This window comes from Eretmochelys imbricata, chromosome 11 (assembly GCF_965152235.1).
Source record: "Eretmochelys imbricata isolate rEreImb1 chromosome 11, rEreImb1.hap1, whole genome shotgun sequence".
Classification (NCBI taxonomy): domain Eukaryota; kingdom Metazoa; phylum Chordata; order Testudines; family Cheloniidae; genus Eretmochelys; species Eretmochelys imbricata.
The window spans coordinates 82,448,146-82,467,147 of NC_135582.1; the positions used below are offsets into that span (position 1 = coordinate 82,448,146).

General features: G+C 43.6%; 1 protein-coding gene across 3 annotated transcripts in view; it reads left to right on the forward strand.

Annotated features, from left to right (window-relative positions):
• The window catches only part of ADARB1 (adenosine deaminase RNA specific B1), a 259,164-nt gene that overhangs the window by 216,103 nt on the left and 24,059 nt on the right, over positions 1–19,002 (forward strand). For all 3 annotated transcript variants that reach the window (XM_077830584.1, XM_077830585.1, XM_077830586.1), the window contains 3 exons: positions 8,767–8,935; positions 9,538–9,686; positions 10,435–10,603. In XM_077830584.1, the coding sequence (XP_077686710.1) occupies positions 8,767–8,935; positions 9,538–9,686; positions 10,435–10,603 (487 nt within the window). The remainder of the gene's footprint in view (positions 1–8,766; positions 8,936–9,537; positions 9,687–10,434; positions 10,604–19,002) is intronic.

Genomic DNA, 19,002 nt, shown 5'->3' on the forward strand with positions numbered 1-19,002 from the left:
AAACCTCCCCCACTGCAACTTGAAGCCATTACTCCTCGTTCTGTCATCTGCTACCATTGAGAACAGTCTAGAGCCATCCTCTTTGGAACCCCCTTTCAGGTAGTTGAAAGCAGCTAGCAAATCCCCCCTCATTCTTCTCTTCTGCAGGCTAAACAATCCCAGCTCCCTCAGCCTCTCCTCATAAGTCATGTGTTCTAGACCCCTAATCATTTTTGTTGCCCTTCGCTGGACTCTCTCCAATTTATCCACATCCTTCTTGTAGTGTGGGGCCCAAAACTGGACACAGTACTCCAGATGAGGCCTCACCAATGTCGAATAGAGGGGGACGATCACGTCCCTCGATCTGCTCGCTATGCCCCTACGTATACATCCCAAAATGCCATTGGCCTTCTTGGCAACAAGGGCACACTGCTGACTCATATCCAGCTTCTCGTCCACTGTCACCCCTAGGTCCTTTTCCGCAGAACTGCTGCCTAGCCATTCGGTCCCTAGTCTGTAGCGGTGCATTGGATTCTTCCGTCCTAAGTGCAGGACCCTGCACTTATCCTTATTGAACCTCATCAGATTTCTTTTGGCCCAATCCTCCAATTTGTCTAGGTCCTTCTGTATCCTATCCCTCCCCTCCAGCGTATCTACCACTCCTCCCAGTTTAGTATCGTCCGCAAATTTGCTGAGAGTGCAATCCACACCATCCTCCAGATCATTTATGAAGATATTGAACAAAACCGGCCCCAGGACCGACCCCTGGGGCACTCCACTTGACACCGGCTGCCAACTAGACATGGAGCCATTGATCACTACCCGTTGAGCCCGACAATCTAGCCAGCTTTCTACCCACCCTATAGTGCATTCATCCAGCCCATACTTCCTTAACTTGCTGACAAGAATACTGTGGGAGACCGTGTCAAAAGCTTTGCTAAAGTCAAGAAACAATACATCCACTGCTTTCCCTTCATCCACAGAACCAGTAATCTCATGATAAAAGGCGATTAGATTAGTCAGGCATGACCTTCCCTTGGTGAATCCATGCTGGCTGTTCCTGATCACTTTCCTTTCATGCAAGTACTTCAAGATTGATTCTTTGAGGACCTGCTCCATGATTTTTCCAGGGACTGAGGTGAGGCTGACTGGCCTGTAGTTCCCAGGATCCTCCTTCTTCCCTTTTTTAAAGATTGGCACTACATTAGCCTTTTTCCAGTCATCCGGGACTTCCCCGGTTCGCCACGAGTTTTCAAAGATAATGGCCAATGGCTCTGCAATCACAGCCGCCAATTCCTTCAGCACTCTCGGATGCAACTCGTCCGGCCCCATGGACTTGTGCACGTCCAGCTTTTCTAAATAGTCCCTAACCACCTCTATCTCCACAGAGGGCTGGCCATCTCTTCCCCATTTTGTGATGCCCAGCGTAGCAGTCTGGGAGCTGTCCTTGTTAGTGAAAACAGAGGCAAAAAAAGCATTGAGTACATTAGCTTTTTCCACATCCTCTGTCACTAGGTTGCCTCCCTCATTCAGTAAGGGTCCCACACTTTCCTTGGCTTTCTTCTTGTTGCCAACATACCTGAAGAAACCCTTCTTGTTACTCTTGACATCTCTCGCTAGCTGCAGCTCCAGGTGCGATTTGGCCCTCCTGATTTCATTCCTACATGCCCGAGCAATATTTTTATACTCTTCCCTGGTCATATGTCCAACCTTCCACTTCTTGTAAGCTTCTTTTTTATGTTTAAGATCCGCTAGGATTTCACCGTTAAGCCAAGCCGGTCGCCTGCCATATTTACTATTCTTTCGACTCATCGGGATGGTTTGTCCCTGTAACCTCAACAGGGATTCCTTGAAATACAGCCAGCTCTCCTGGACTCCTTTCCCCTTCAAGTTAGTCCCCCAGGGGATCCTGGCCATCCGTTCCCTGAGGGAGTCGAAGTCTGCTTTCCTGAAGTCCAGGGTCCGTATCCTGCTGCTTACCTTTCTTCCCTGCGTCAGGATCCTGAACTCAACCAACTCATGGTCACTGCCTCCCAGATTCCCATCCACTTTTGCTTCCCCCACTAATTCTACCTGGTTTGTGAGCAGCAGGTCAAGAAAAGCGCCCCCCCTAGTTGGCTCCTCTAGCACTTGCACCAGGAAATTGTCCCCTACGCTTTCCAAAAACTTCGATGTCTAGTTGGCAGCTGGTATCAAGCAGAGTGCCCCAGGGGCCGGTTTTGTTCAACATCTTCATTAATGATTTGGATGATGGGATGGATTGCACCCTCAGTAAGTTCGTGGATGACACTAAGCTCAGGGGAGAGGTAGATATGCTGGATGGTAGGGATAGGATCCAGCAAATTGGAGGATAGACAAATTGGAGGATTGGGCCAAAAGAAATCTGATGAGGTTCAAAAAAGACAAGTGCAGAGTCCTGCACTTTGGACAGAAGAATCCCATGCACTGCTACAGGCTGGGAACCAACTGGCTAAGCAGCAGTTCTGCAGAAAAGGACCTGGGGATTACAGTGGATGAGAAGCTGGATATGAGTCAATAGTGTGCCCTTGTTGCCAAGAAGCCTAACGGCATATTGGGCTGTATTAGTAGGAGCATTGCCAGCAGATTGAGGGAAGTGATTGTTCCCCTCTGTTTGGCACTGGTGAGGCTACATCTGGAGTATTGCGTCCAGTTTTGGACCCCCCACTACAGAAAGGATGTGGACAAATTGGAGAGAGTCCAGTGGAGGGCAACAAAAATGATTAGGGGGCTGGGGCACATGACTTACGAGGAGAGACTGAGGGAACTGGGCTTATTTAGTCTGCAGAAGAGAAGGATGAGGGGGAATTTGATAGCAGCCTTCAACTACCTGAAGGGGGATTCCAAAGAGGATGAAGCTCAGCTGTTCTGAGTGGTGGCAGATGACAGAACAAGGAGCAATGGTCTCAAGTTGCAGTGGGGCGGAGGGGTCTAGGTTGGATATTAGGAAACACTGTTAGGAGGGTGGTGAAGCACTGGAATGGGTTACCTAGGGAGGTGGTGGAATCTCCATCCTTAGAGGTTTTTAAGGTCTGGCTTGACAAAGCCCTGGCTCCTGAGGTCTCTTCCAGCCCTAATCTTCTATGATACTATGATCTATAAACAGTATTCTTGCCATAGAGGTCGACTCCTCCTGCAAAGAGGAGCAATGGAGCCAGTCCCTGCAGACCCTTAGGGCACAGGATTCTACTCCAACTACTTCCTCATACCCAAGAAGAAGGGAGGAAGGAGACCAATCTTGGATCTCCGACACCTCAGCCGATTCATTTGAAAATCAAAGTTCCGCATGGTCACACTTGCGGCAATTCATACCTTCACTAGAAGGTGGTTCATGGCTGTAGGTATGCAGGATGCCTACATCCATAGTGACATACGTGTGACCCACAGATGATTCCTGATGTTCATGGTGGGTCCTCGGCACTTCCAATACTGGGGTCTCCCATTTGGACTTACCACTGCTTCACGAGATTTCACAAAAGTTTTCTGTGTTGTAGTGACTCACCTCTCATGACAAGGAGTCCTTCTCTTCCCTTATCTAGATGATTGACTGCTGGTGACACAGTCCAGAGCAGCAGCTCGAGAATTGGCATCCCAGCTTCTTCTATTCCTCTCCTCCTAGGAGTAAGCATCAACACAGAAAAATCAACTTTACGCCCTACACTATCCCTAGAATTCATAGGAGCATGCATCAGCGTGGCCTCCACACACGCTTATCTCCCAAAAGACAGATTCCTGAGCTTACTGAACCTGATCACCTTAGTAACTTCCAGTCCCTTGGTATCAGCCAGAAGAACTTGCCTTTCCCTCCTCGGTCACATGGCAGCATGCACATACGTCATGCACTTCACTTGCCTAAGATTCGTCTGTCTCCAACTCTTGCTGCAGGGAGTCTACTCTCCCATGCACCAGTTCATGGACACCATTCTCAACGTTCCACCAGAAATCCTCTCTTCCCTCTGATGGTGGACAAACCCACTCCACATTTGCTTCAATATGCCCTTCCTTCCATGCTCCACAAGTGTTACAATTATAATGGATGCATCACTCTAAGGCTGGGGTGCCCACAAGGGAGATCACAGGATGCAAGGCACTTGGACCACTCGGGAAGCCAGGATGCACATCAACATCCTGGAACTTTGAGCGGCATGCAAGGCATGCCACATGTTCTTAACAACTATCTGTTCTCATCATGTCCTCATTATGTCAGACAACACTACTAAGGTTAACTACATAAACAAGCAAGGGGGCACGCGGTCTCGAGCACTATGTGTGGAACTGGAAATGGTGCATTTCACATCATATCCTCCTGTCGGCAGCCTGTCTGCTGGGAGCTCAGAATGTACTTGCCAATGCTCTCAGCAGAAACTTAGTAACCTGCTACAAATGGGAATTGCATGACGCGGTAGATGTGGACATTTTCAGCCACTGGGAAACACTGATCAGGGACCTCTTTGCATCTCACCAACACCAAGCGCATTCAGTACTGTTTGAGGGGAGGACTCAATGTCCACTTGCAAGGGGACGCCCTGATCGTGAACTGGTTGGACCAGATCAGCTACGGTTTAATATAGTGCCCTCTATTGCCACATGTTCTGCACAAACTCAGATGGGAGAGAGCGACGGTCATCCTGTGATTACTCCATATTGGCCTCCCCAGTTCTGGTTTCCTCTTCTTCTTCACGTGTCAGTGTCCATCACTCCTGCTCCCAACATTCCCGCAGCTACTCACGCAACACAATGGCACACCAAGGGCACCTCATCTCACAGTGTGGTATTTGGATGGATGCCTCTCCTAATGCAGGAATGCTCACAGGCAATCTGAGACATCCTCTCTAATAGCAGAAAGGAGTCCACAAGGTGATCCTACTAGGCCAAATGGACCTGTTTCACTACCTGGGCCCTACATAGAGGTCTTGACCCCAAGGCCATGGGCATCCCCATGCTATTAGACTATTTTCTCTCTCTAAAGACCTTAGTGCTCACTCTCAACTCCATCAAAGTACATATAGCGGCCACTAGTGCCTTCCACCCTCCCATGGAGGGGCACTTCGTCTTCACCCACCTCTTGACTACCAGATTCTGGAAGGTCCTTGTACACAAATACCCGTCCATCCAGGCTGTCACTCCTCAATGGAACCTCAACTTAGTCCTCACGTCATTAATGAACTCCCCCTTTGAACTTTTGGCCTCTTGCCCCCTGTCTCTTCTTTCTATGAAAGTAGCTTTTCTGGTCGCCATTACCCCTGCAAGGAGGGTTGGTGAACTGGTAGCTATGATGGAAACCCCCCCTTTTACTACATTCCATGAAGACAAGGTCTCAATACACCTGCATCCTAAATTTCAACCAAAGGTGGTTTCCTGCTTCCACCACAACCAACCCACACACGTGCCTGCTTTCTTTCCCAAACCGCACGCCTCAAGTGAGAAACGGCAGCTCCACTCTTTTGATGTACGTAGGGCCCCTGGCCTTTTACGTGCGAAGAACAAAGTGTGGTATATGGTGTATTGCCCCCCTACTTCTGTGCTGCTAATGGTGGCGGTGCTGCCTTCAGAGTTGGGTGCCTGGCCAGCAGCCACCGCTCTCTGGCCACCCAACTCGGAAGGCAAAAAACCAGAGAACCGCTGTTACAAGAAATTTGTCACACTGTCACACCATGTGATTTGCAGGGTGCGGCTGGGGCGGGGAGTTTCAACTTCAAAACACTATACAGAACAGCAAATCTTTCAGTACATCGTAAAAGACTTTACTTCCTAGAGGTTGTCTCTTATATCTTCTCTGTCCAGCTGGTTTAATACAATGCCATGAGAAAAGATCATTTATAGATCAGCTTTCCTTCTTGCTGGTCCGTAATTGCAGAGTTAATATTTTAAAAAAAACAAATAGGATAAAGACTTATTTTACCTGTTTTGTTTTTGGATATGTAATTTTTAAAAAAAAGTGGGAGGTAGGTAATCTAAAACAGAAGTGCACTCTTTCATAAATTCCAGTACAACGGGGTGAGCACTCCATCACCTACTACAGGAATTTCCACGATCCGTAGCTGTGGAATTGGAGTCTCACGAGATTAAGGCTTAAAAAACATACTCACAATAACCAGTCAAACGGAGTACAGAACATACAGCGCTTGGTTTGCCTGGGTTCTCTTGTTATAATTGTAGAGCAACCACCTAGCAACTTCTGAGTTAGCTAAAAAACAAAAAGCAATAATAAAAATATATAAACAAGTGCAAAAACCATGGCATAAAGGATATAAATTTTGGACGTAGACATATATTGTCTGCTATTAAACAATCTTTACAAAAATTATTTGATTAGGCTAATCAGTATTATAAAAGATGATTCCAGTGCTTATTCTGAAGAAATTATCTTTATTAGGAATTAATTTGTGGGGTAATTCCTGTGCAAACTCTAACATTCTAGCTATAACAGCATTACACATCTACAATGTCTGTCTCAGAATCAGCAAGAAAACATGCTTTATCTCTCACAACATGCTCTGTATATAGCCAGTAGGAGTCTGCCATATGTGATTTTACTTCGGGATAAAAAGCATAGAATCGTTCTTTATTCCTCATGACAGCAGCAAAACATTAAAATGTTTGCAGACAAATCAACACAAATATAGTGCTGCTCCAAAACTCTGAACTGCTGAGCTGCAGCAGGAGCTGGGGACAGATCTTGGAACCTTCCTGAGTTAAGTGGGATTAAGAGTATGAATAAGGACTCCTTACAGCGTAAAGGTTTCAGGCTCAAATCTTTGGCTCCTGCTGGTAGGTTTCTGCATGCTCCCAAGAAGAGAGTAAGGGAAGGAGAGAACCTAAGCAGACCTAGGGGGAGATGAACTCATCTTGTCCTAGTGCAGAGAAGCTGAGAGATGGTAGTCACTGATAAAACTGACAGGTTTCAGAGTGGTAGTCATGTTAGTCTGTATCAGCAAACACAACAAGGCGTCCTTGTGGCACCTTAGAGACTAACAAATTTATTTGGGCATAACCTTTCGTGGGCTATAACCCACTTCATCAGATGCATGGAGTGGAAAATACAGGAGGCAGGTATAAAAATACAGCACATGAAAAGATGGGAGTTGCCTTACCAAGTTGGGGGTCAGTGCTAACGAGGCCAGTTCAGTCAGGGTGGAAGTGGCCCATTCTCAGCAGCTGACAAGAAGATGTGCGTATCAACAGAGGGAAAAATATTTTTGTAGTGACCCAGCCATTCCCAGTCTTTATTCAGGCCTAATTTGATGGTGTCAAGTTTGCAAATTAACTCAAGTTCTGCAGTTTCTCTTTGAAGTCTGGTTTTGAAGTTTTTTTGTTGAAGAATGGCCACTTTTAAATCTGTTATTGAGTGTCCAGGGAGATTGAAGTGCTCTCCTTCTGGTTTTTGAATGTTACAATTCTTGATGTCTGATTTGTGTCCATTTATTCTTTTGCATAGAGACTGTCCGGTTTGTCCAATGTACATGGTAGATGTGCAGGAGAACGAGCCCCTGATGGTGTGGCTGATGTGGCTAGGTCCTATGATGGTGTCCCTTGAGTAGATTTGCGGACAGTATTTTCCACTCCATGCATCTGATGAAGTGGGTTATAGCCCACAAAAGCTTATGCCCAAATAAATGTGTGAGACTCTAAGGTGCCACAAGGACACCTCGTTGTTTTTGCTGATAAAACTGAGTGCGATTTCAGGCATCTAATCTGAAACGTATGTCTGAAATTATTTGTAAAATACACAGTAATAACTATCATAATGAATAACCCCTTCTCCCCTAGCTCCTCCCACACTTCCTTCTCTCCTAACCCCTGCACTCCCCTCCTGTGTCTCTTCTCCCCCAAACCCTTCTGCACCCCTTCTCCCTTAACTCCTCCTGTGTCCCTTCTCCCCAGTCCCCTGCACTCACCTCCTGTGCCCCTTCTCTCCAGCCCCCTGCACTCCCTCCTGTGCCCCTTCTCCCCAGTCCCTTGCACCCCCTCCAATGCTAGTTGCTCCTTGTGTCCAGATCACTTCCCCCATGTGGGCTTCATAAGGGAAGGGCAAGACAGCAGCTCCTGATGCTACACAGCCCTGGTGGGGAAAGTGACCTGGACGCACAGAGCGTCTGGTGTTGCTGCTCATCCCCCCCTCCCAGCCCAGAGGAACATTCTGGGGGGAGGGAGCCCAGCAGCAACACCAAGCGCTCCATGTGTTGCCACTCACCCCCCTGAACACATTCTTCCATGGGGAGAAGCAGGAAGAAATCTGGGCACACCCCCACGCATTGCCTCTGTGAATTTGCGGGGGGGCAATGCCCCTGTGCCTCCTGAAAGTTCACCCATGCGCAGCACTCCCTGCTGTCACTCACTGTTCCGGGTGCTACCCTTCCCACCATCAGCGCACCTCTGCACTGCGCATGGCGCCCCCTGACCACGGCACCTGGGGGGTCACCCACCCCTAAGGCCAGCCCTGCTGCCCTTTACCACCTTAGTCGAAACGATGAGGCAATGTAAGGGCACATGCATGGACCCAAGGACATTACTACTTCGGAAAGCACTGGCTGTGGGCACTTCGCTTGCACCTTGCCCTCAGTGGAATGCAGAAAGGGACCACACATTTCAAGAACCTCCAGTTCCAGGTAAGTAACCTCCGCTTTCAGATTGAAGCTTTTTTTGTAAAGAAAATGTTTGAAGAAAAATACTTTCTTTTTTAAGAACATGTTTGAATTCCAAAAGGAAAGTCAGTTATTAAATTTGTGTGCATTTAATTACATTTTCTTCCTGAAATTTGTTTCCCAGGTACAGATGTGAAGGATGCCCAGGTTATAAGTGTTTCCACAGGGACGAAATGCATAAATGGAGAATACATGAGTGACCGTGGTCTTGCATTAAACGATTGCCATGCAGAAATTATATCTCGCAGGTGCCTGCTTAAATTTCTTTACACACAACTTGAGCTGTTTGTAAGGTAAGTTTAAGGAGGCTGAGATTGTGCTATGAACATCATGTGTCTATCTGATGATTAGTTGAATTGTAACACAAAGCTAAGGAGTCCCATTGAAAAAATTATCATATAAAATAGCTGAAGTTACTGAAATTTTAAATTGAATGCTCTGGTCCCTGTCACAAAGTGTGACCTTAACAAAAAAACACTCATTTAAGGAGGCATATCTATAACTATATTGAACTCTGATATTTTTATTGTGGTTCAGAAATAGTGAGTTATGAATTAATCATGTCGTTCTTCAAAGTGTAAACACATTTTAGTTATTCAACTGTTCTTTGAATGGGTGGAAATAAAATTAAAATGCCATCAAATGGACTAGCAGATGTATAGTTTTGTTTCAGTTACTAATGGTGCTTTATAAGTTCACTGGGCAATGTCAGGTACTCTTTATTTCTTGTTTCTAACTTCTTTTCTTTCTGTATGGTTTGCAGTAACGCTTAGGTGACACATTTGATGCCATACGTTAATAATTTTAATGTATAGTAAGTTAGACTGGGCTTAATCTCCTGCATTTGTTTCTCTTCAGGTTTTGACTATAGTTCTCTTCTTTGTTTATATTCCAGTAATAAAGAAGATCAACAAAAATCCATCTTTATCAAGTCTGAACGAGGCGGATTTAAACTGAAAGAAAATGTGCAATTTCATCTCTATATCAGCACCTCTCCATGTGGAGATGCTCGGATTTTCTCACCACACGAAGCAGCACAAGAGGGTATGATTCTAGCTATCAAGGAATTGCTTAGAGTATATTTGATTACAGACAAATGGCAACGTTAGAAGTAAGCAGTCATTTTAATTCTGGCCTCTTGTATATGGATTTTTGGGGGGGGAAGAAAGATCTCTTCTTGAAAATCTGGACCATTTACTTTAAACTAAATATAAACAGAAAAACTGGCCATTTAGGCTAGAGCTGGGAAGATCCTGGGTTCTGTTAGGGATAAGCCAATAACTCACTTTGTGTCCTTATGGAACTCATTGGGCTTCCTCATCATTGCTGCCTTTTAATGATTTTTGTTGCTCTTCTCTGAATTTCCTGATTTGTTAATGAGACAAAGTGAGAGAGGTAATATCTTTTATTGGCCCAACATCTGTCAGTGAGAGAGCTGGTCCAATAATAGATATTACATCATCCACCTTGTCTTTCTAATATCCTGGGGCCCACATGGCGAAACTACACTGATTTGTTAATTTCATTCTAGCACTGAAATGCCCAGAACTGAACTTCAGAACTAAATACTATATCTGAGATGTTCTTTCCTGAAAAGCTTGGTTTAATAGAAAATGTATTTTGGAGAATATTGTATACAGGAAAGATATTTGATGCTGTAGCTAAATTAAAATGAGTAATAGAAATCGGTACCAAACTTTGTGACCTTTTCCAAGATGGTTACCAGCATAAAAATATATTGCCTTCACTACAGTTGTTTCTTAATTGACTTAAAACAATTTTTGTCATTCAGATCAGGGAGACAGACATCCAAACCGGAAAGCAAGAGGACAGCTACGGACAAAAATAGAATCTGGAGAAGGGACAATTCCAGTCCGATCTACTACTACCATCCAGACGTGGGACGGAGTATTACAGGGAGAGAGACTGCTTACTATGTCTTGCAGTGACAAGATAGCTAGGTAAGATATTAAGTGTCTGGTTTCTCTTCCCTATTATTCTGGTTTTATTCTGAAATGGGGACCCTGGTTACAGCTTGCATCCTAAAACATAGGTTGCTGGAGGGTGTACTTAATATCTGCTTTCCGCACAGCCTGAACATCTGGATGGATGGAAATTCTACATGGTCTTCAGATGTCATGTTGACAGTGTCTTGTCTGAGTCACTCATTAGTTGACCCAGGAGGTGAATGTAGAGGTTGTAGATCAAGCTCGTTGTCTAGACCCCCAGCATGAGATTAGATGCTCTGATTCTGCTCCCATTGAAGTCAGTGACAAAATTCCCATTGGCTTCAGTGGTGAGGCTCAAGCCCAAGAAGGATAGGAATCATTTATTCCATCCAAAACTTATCCCACAAGCATATTTTCTCTCTTCAAGTGGTAGAGTGCCATAGAGTCTAATTCACTAAATTTGCTACTTTGTTATATCTGCATCATTTTGTATTGTTAATATCTTGAATAATATTATTATTACAACATGTAGCTTTCATCAGATATAATGTGGTATTGGCAAAATACAACATGCATGAGTATGTTGTGTAAGTCATGCTTCTATACAACTTCGATCAAAATATAGACTGTGCCAATGTGCTGTAGATATATGTCTATATACTTCATATGTAAATGTACAATATCATTTTAAATGGCAAAACATCGTTAGTTAAGAACCTGTTACTTGGTTGATACAGTTAAATGTGACCTTTTTTAAAAAAATTAATAGCTAGAAAGCTTTTTAATAAAAGTAGCGTTTTCGTCTGTGAAAATGTGACACTGATTTATTTTTATTGTTTTAGTTATTGTGCTCTTTCATTAGTTAGAGACTTTGTTAAAATGTAAACAAACAAGCTCAACCAACCTATTGTCCCCCAAATTAAACAGCTGTATCCTCTGAAAAGTGTAGCAACCTCAGGGAAATTTTAGGAAAATGACAAGCTAGCTTTTCAAATCAGCTCTACATTTTCCCAGTACCCCATAGGGTCCCACAAATCACACAAAAGAAATGGCAGCTTTTCTTAGTTGAGGATATTGTGTATGTATGTCCTTTTATTTTTTTAATAAAAAATAGTTTATGCATTTTATCAAACCAGGATTAATTGATTAAAATATTGTTAAATACATTTGTAAAATACAAAGTGGGTTGAACCTATTCACTGTGCTGTATAAGCGTTATATGAGAATTAAAACCAGAGAGAGAGGTCTACTTGCTTGATTCTCCATTCTCTGTCCTTGTGGGAGAACCATCAGGGTTCCTATAGTGTGTGAGAAATGTATGCTTTTATATGTTAAACTTCTATGAATAAGTCAGGACCTGTTGGGAGATCACAAAAGCTCCATTTTGAAAATGTTACTCTACTTACAAACCTTCATTCCATACTGGTTCCAGACTATCCACTGATTCAAATACGGTTACACACTAAAAATTGATTCTATAAGAATGACATGCGCATTCCTTATTTATTCTTTACGATGACTGGCCACACAAATTTCCTAGCTTACAATTCAAGGTGACATACCTAACTGCCAACTCTGTAAACTCCATCTGAGACATGAAAACTGTGTTGTATTCATCACGAGTTAAAAAAAACCAGATTATTCAGCCAGAATTCATTTGACTATTTTGTTGATTCTGTGTGACGCAGAACAGAATCCAGGTCAGTCTCTCATAGCTAGTTGTAATTCAGGGGGGTAACCAGAGTAAAAATGTGAGTGTCACTAGAGAAAGCAGATGCGACCCTGAGACACATAGAGGGGATGCTGTATGAGGAGTAAGGAGGCCCAGTGTTTACATTTATAGTCATGTTCTGCCAATTTCACTTTTAATGGGTTTATTACTATGCAATTTCCAGTATTCAGTACCATACCATTACTAACCAATTTCAGATGCCATTGGGTTTTTATTGGGATTTAACAAAAGATATGACACCATTTGCATTATTGAAATAATTTAATGCATAAAAACTGTCCAGTAATGAAACAAAAGTAACATTATGTTCAAACGTTTTGTATTTTGGTAAAGATAAAGTTTACTTGCATAGTAAATCCTCTAGTCTGGCAAAGACTATTGAGATAACTCTGCCCATAAAAGGTCATACAGGCAACTCACTGATTAAACTTTCTGGCTCCTGAACAGCTTCCTCTGTATATTCTAAGCTAAGCTACAATGTCACAGCCCTGTCCTCTGTCTCTGGTCCCTCAGTAGCAGCTTGCTACTGGGCTGGCTCGGCTATGAGCCTGTTAAGAATGCTGCAGGCCTCTAGGAAGTGCCTCTATCCATTCATGCTTTTATCCTCTCCATTCTTGTCTTCTCTCCGATCTTCACAATGAAGAGTCTGGAGTGGTCAGTGCTGCAAACTCAGTGCAGATCATTGACCATCTTCTATGATGGTGGGGAGCTAGTCCCACCACTCATCAAAATTAGCTCACCTCACTTACACCTGCCCGAGTCTCTCAAGCTGCAGATATTCCATTCCCAAACTTGATAACTCTTTGCTCCATAGAGATATCCTCCCAAGGAGATCTGAACATCCAAAGACTCTTTTGTATTTGAATGCTACTCACAAGATCATTATTGTTCTATATCAATCCTCTGTCATCCTACATCAGTAGATTAAGAGACAAGCAGCATCATGATGCCCACTACTGTGAAGCAAAGAGATGTGAAGCTCTGCCCTTGATCACTTAGCCTCAGCCAGAACATCCTCTTACCAATGTTGTTTGCCTTTTCTCCTGAGTCTCCTATTCTTTCCTTCCCACTGCCTCTTTCACTCTATTTCCCTGTTGCAGGGTCACTAAAGAAGAAAAGGAGGTAAGAAATCTTGAGAGCTCTCCTTCAGGCTGGAAGGAGAGGGTGAAAGAGCAGAGCTCCGAGCCAGGACACTCAACCTTAATGCTACCCTGTAGTGACACCATGAGAGGAAAAGATATGAAAAAACTGAGTCTTTAAAAATCAGGTTAATGTAGTCTGGAATCACAGTCACTAAAATGGATTGATCATAATTGTGTGGTTATTGAATGGTGCACTGTACTGCAGTGGTAAGGTTGCTTGGGTGCCTTCGCTGTGCATTTCCAAACAGTAACATGTTTACATTTCTTTTAAGTGAAACCTTAACACTAAATTTCCTGGGTTTGTGATACTTCTTTTGGGATAACTAAAACATTCCGGTAGTGTTTTTTACCCTTACAATGCTGATATATACATTGCACCTTAACTGCATATTCATGTAGGTTTTTTGTCTGCAAATATCAACTTATAGGTTCTAATAGGACTTTACAGATACTAATGAGACAGGCCTCACAATCTCACTGAGACAGGGAAGTATTTGTGTCCTTGTTTTGATGATGGTGAGACTTAAGCACTGAGAGTTGGAGTAAGTTCAGGACCTATTTCCCTTGTAACTTCCCTGTTGCCCATATGGCACTCCTTCTATTCCCTGGAGGAACCCTTGTTTTTACACTAACAGTTTGTCTCTCTGGACTGGTGGGCTTCTCCATCCACCCTTTCTTTCTGCCTTCTCTTCATCCCTCACTTCTGTATTCCCCACCAATATGAGACTCTTGGAATGGGGTGATGCAGTGAACAGATGGCCAGCCCAGAGTCACTGGTCCATGGAGCAATGCAGGTTGAGTATCAGTCTTCTCAAGCTACACCTTTCATGTTGCTCTTCTGCCATCGGAGCCTCTGGTACTTGGATTACTACATCCTGTTCCACTGTGACAGTCTAACTGTGATGACTTCTGTCGCCTGCTAGGGCAATTATCGGGGTACCCCTCTTTTCACACATTATATTTCTGGGAGTTTTTCTCCTTGATCCCCCTATCTCTGGATGGCTGCAAGAATGTCTTTGCATACTCTCTGCTCTCAGGATACCTCCAGCAGCCACAGGGTCTTGTAGTCTCACAGTAAGGAATGCCTGCCTTTTGAAGTTACTGCATGTGAAGTCTGCGGTCTGGGTTTGAATCCACTGCCATAGGATAGAAGAAAATAGATACTTATGGCAAGGGGATATTACTTCCTATGAATTCTGTTTGTCATCTCCTTTTCTCCCATTCTGCATCCCACCCTCCTACCCTGTTGGAGGTTGGTGCCATTGCTTGTTTGTGAATTATTTGTCTCACTACCTTGCATTCTGTTCTTAGTCTGCAGGTCTCTTTAACAGGAGTGATGGGGACTGGCTGAGGCCTATATAATCAGGAGTGGGGGCTCACAACACTTTACCTCCTTGCTTCCCAGTTGGTAGCACCGTAAGGCTTAGAGGAGTCTATCACAAACAGAATTACTAGTAAATAGTTTTTAGGCTCTTTCCCTTATCATAGAATCATAGAAGATTAGGATTGGAAGAGACCTCAGGAGGTCATCCAGTCCAACCCCCTGCTCAAAGCAGGACCAACACCAACTAAATCATCCCAGCCAGGGCTTTGTCAAGCCAGGCATCTAAGGACGGAGATTCCACCACCTCCCTAGGCAACCCATTCCAGTGCTTCACCACCCTCCCCCCTGCTGAAATAGTGTTTCCTAATATCCAACCTAGACCGCCCCCACTGCAACTTGAGACCATTGCTCCTTGCTCTGTCATCTACCACCACTGAGAACAGCCAAGCTCCATCCTCTCTGGAATCCCCCTTCAGGTAGTTGAACGCTACGATCAAATCCCCCCCTCACTCTTCTCTTCTGCAGACTAAACAGGCCGAGTTCCCTCAGCCTCTCCTCATAAGTCATGTGCCACAGCCCCCTGATCATTTTTGTTGCCCTCCACTGGACTCTCTCCAATTTGTCCACATCCTTTCTGTAGCGGGGGCCCCAAAACTGGACAAATACTCCAGATATGGCCTCACCAGTGCCGAATAGAGGGGAATAATCACTTCCCTCAATCTGCTGGCAGCGCTCCTACTAATGCAACCCAGTATGCCATTAGCCTTCTTGGCAACCATGGCACACTGTTGACTCCTATCCAGCTTCTCGTCCACTGTAACCCCTAGGTCCTTTTCTGCAGAACTGCTGCCTAGCCATTCCGTCCCTAGTCTGTAGCAGTGCATTGGATTCTTCCGTCCTAAGTGCAGGACTCTGCTTTTGTCCTTGTTGAACCTGATCAGATTTCTTTTGGCCCAATCCTCCAATTTGTCTAGGTCCCTCTGTATCCTATCCCTACACTCCAGCGTATCTACCTCTCCTCCCAGTTTAGTGTCATCTGCAAACTTGCTGAAGGTGAAATCCACACCATCCTCCAGATCATTTATGAAGATATTGAACAAAACCGGCCCCAGGACCGACCCTTGGGCCACTCCACTTGATACCGGCTGCCAACCCTAGACATGGAGCCATTGATCACTACCCGTTGAGCCTGACAATCTAGCCAGCTTTCTATCCACCTTATAGTCCATTCATCCAGCCCACACTTCTTTAACTTGCTGGCAAGAATACTAGGGGAGACCATATCAAAAACTTTGCTAAAGTCAAGGTATATCGCATCCACTGCTTTCCCCATATCCACAGAGCCAGTTATCTCATCATAGAAGGCAATCAGGTTGGTCAGGCATGACTTGCCCTTGGTGAATCCATGTTGACTGTTCCTGATCACCTTCCTCTCCTCCAAGTGCTTCAAAAGATTTATCACATTTATAGATCACATTTGTTGATCTCACAAATGATATTAATAAGAATAACTTTGGGCATAAAAGTGGGAAATACCACTTTTTGTCAAGTTTTTCATTCCATGGTAAATATAATTTCATTGTTCAACCAGTGCTGTTTTGGCATTAGACTGAGGTCCTGTAAACAAAGAATGCCTGAGATAAACTCTGATACTGCACATTCTAAAGGTTATGAATTTTAATTGCATAAAGCAGTTCCTTGTGTACTTCTATTACCGTACAAATAACAGGATGTTAGGAAGAGAGTTGTGAACATTCTACTTTGTCATCTGCTACAGTTACGCGCCCTCATTCCTGTTGTTGCTCCAGAGTAGTGTAAATAACAAGTGTTCTATAGAATCAATTTTTAAAAATTGCAGCATAAATTCCCATCCTCTTATTACAGCAAGAAGTACATTGGCAGAGTCTGTGCTCGTGTACTGATGCAGAATTAGACATATATTTATCTCTCTCATCTGTCCAGAGATGAAATCGGTTTAAATAAATACATTCAGAAATGTCAAGCGCCTGCAACCCACTTGGCTATGGGCATATATTAGTTTGAGGCGGAAATTTGACAGCATAGCAGGGAAACCACGACTCTCCCTATCTGAAAGATTCTGATGTGAACCTGTGGTTTCCCTTCTCTCATATTAAATGTGAAAAGACTGAAAATAGAAAAAATCAGGAAGCACAAACGTGTGTGTAATGCTGAGGCAATGTTAGTAGCACAGATAAAAAGTGCATTCTGAGTAAAGGGAAAAGGAATGTATATGGTAATTCTGCAAAATTCACCTAATGTACCATAGAGAGAAAATCCTTCAAACTGAGTAAATATTAGAATTTTTAAACAATTAATTTGTAACATCAGTGATACAACAGCAGTTGTATATGTTTCTGTATCTATATTAATGGCTTGTCTGATTGAATCCTTGAAACAACTGCATTGACAGCAACAGTCAGCTAATAGGAGTTTAATTATATATTAACTGAAGTAGAGATTTGCACTGGAAACTGTTGGCCTCTGGTCTGAGAAGATGACTGACACACAGAAGGGTTTTTTCAAAGGAGGTGAGAGGGGCATTCTGTAACAGGAAAGAGCCAGCGCTCTCTTTTGCACACCCTGAACATGAGACTGATTTCCAGAGGGTCTGGAGGGGTCTCAGAAGCAGGAGAGATAGGAACCCTGCGGCCACACCACTGCTCGTCCAGCTGGAAAACCCAGTCCAGCTAGGAGAAGGGGACATGAGGTACCTGAACTGCAGCTCTTGTGAGCCTCTGCGGCAGCATTTCTAAGCCAGTGTGGGTTTCAATTTTAGATGAAATTTTTCAGATGTTCGGGGGTTTTTTGATGGCACATCATAATTTCCATAGCTTTTTTTTTTTAATTTCTTTGTGCCAAAAAAACAATTTTCTATCAGTAAAAAAAGAGAAAGGGGAGAGAGAGCGAGAGAAAATGTTGATGGAAAATTTTCAACCAGGCCTAGTTGGCAGTAAAGCTGATAACAAAGACAAAAGCTGCATTACAGGTTATGCAATTCCTCCTTTGTAAAATAAACAGTGATTATGGAACTTTATTCACTCAGATAATGATAAAGAGGTATGTCATATGACAGACCAGGACTAATCTGTACTCTCAGTCTAAAACCTAATCTTGCATCTCCTTGTTCAGTTGAGTAGCCCAGTTGAAATCAGTGGGACGACTTGAATTAGTAGGAATTGCAGGTTCAGCCCTTCTGTAGTTCTAAAAGCTAACTTTAAAGCTTGAATCATACAAGCAAATTGCCTTAATCTTTGCCTTTTGCTTGCAAACCTCTAATTGCTGTAACTATTCAGTAGCCAGATTTCTAAATAAAATGGCATCACTTATGTCTATTTTTTCTAAGAGAAGCAGCAGCAGCTAATAAACATAGTAATGAGAACAATGATAAACTCTTAACCAGAGTGGTGATAGTGAGAGTCACTATAACAAAACTTGCAACCTCTTATCTGTAAAAAAGGGCTGGATTGCTACTTTGAATTGTACCTTTTAATTGCCATTTTCATGTTTAGGCACCTTTTCTAATTGTTTCTAGGACAGGATTACAAAGTAATCAAAGAAATTCTGATACCTGATCAAACAGATTGTTTAAACATAATCTTTGGCTAACCTTGGTGATTATTAAAATGAAAGCCTGACAAATGCCTTCTATCCATGGAGTGCTCTACATCCGTATTTCTCAATGGCCAGACCCTGAGATCTCCATGACACAGCTTAGGAAGGCAGCAAGCCTGTCCCCTGTATCAAAAAGGCTGAGAAACACTGCCCTGCCTCATGAAAGGCTGCTCAGAAATTAACGTCAGTTCTTAATCCCTTCTGGATATGCTTGCATGCCAGTATTTCAGGGCAGCACTTCCCCATATCAGTTTGAATGGCTTCTCCTTGCATTGTGTGTAACTCACAAAAGTGCAGAGTTGTAGTTAGAGGAATGTTGCATATTGCCAATTACTTTACTTTTTCGTATGACTGCACAAAAGTTTAAAATGGAAATATATGTTTAAAATGTCATTTCTATTTTATAGCTTTAGAAAAGCTCACGAAAGGGAGTTGATTGCCAGCCCTATGAACTTAAACCCACAAGCACGAGCAGCGCAGGTTTTGTGCACTGCCCTGCTAATGTGCCTACGGCTGTTCCACCGAAACCAGATCTTAGGCTGGGAAGAGGTCTTCATGCCCATTGAGGCCTCTGTTCAGC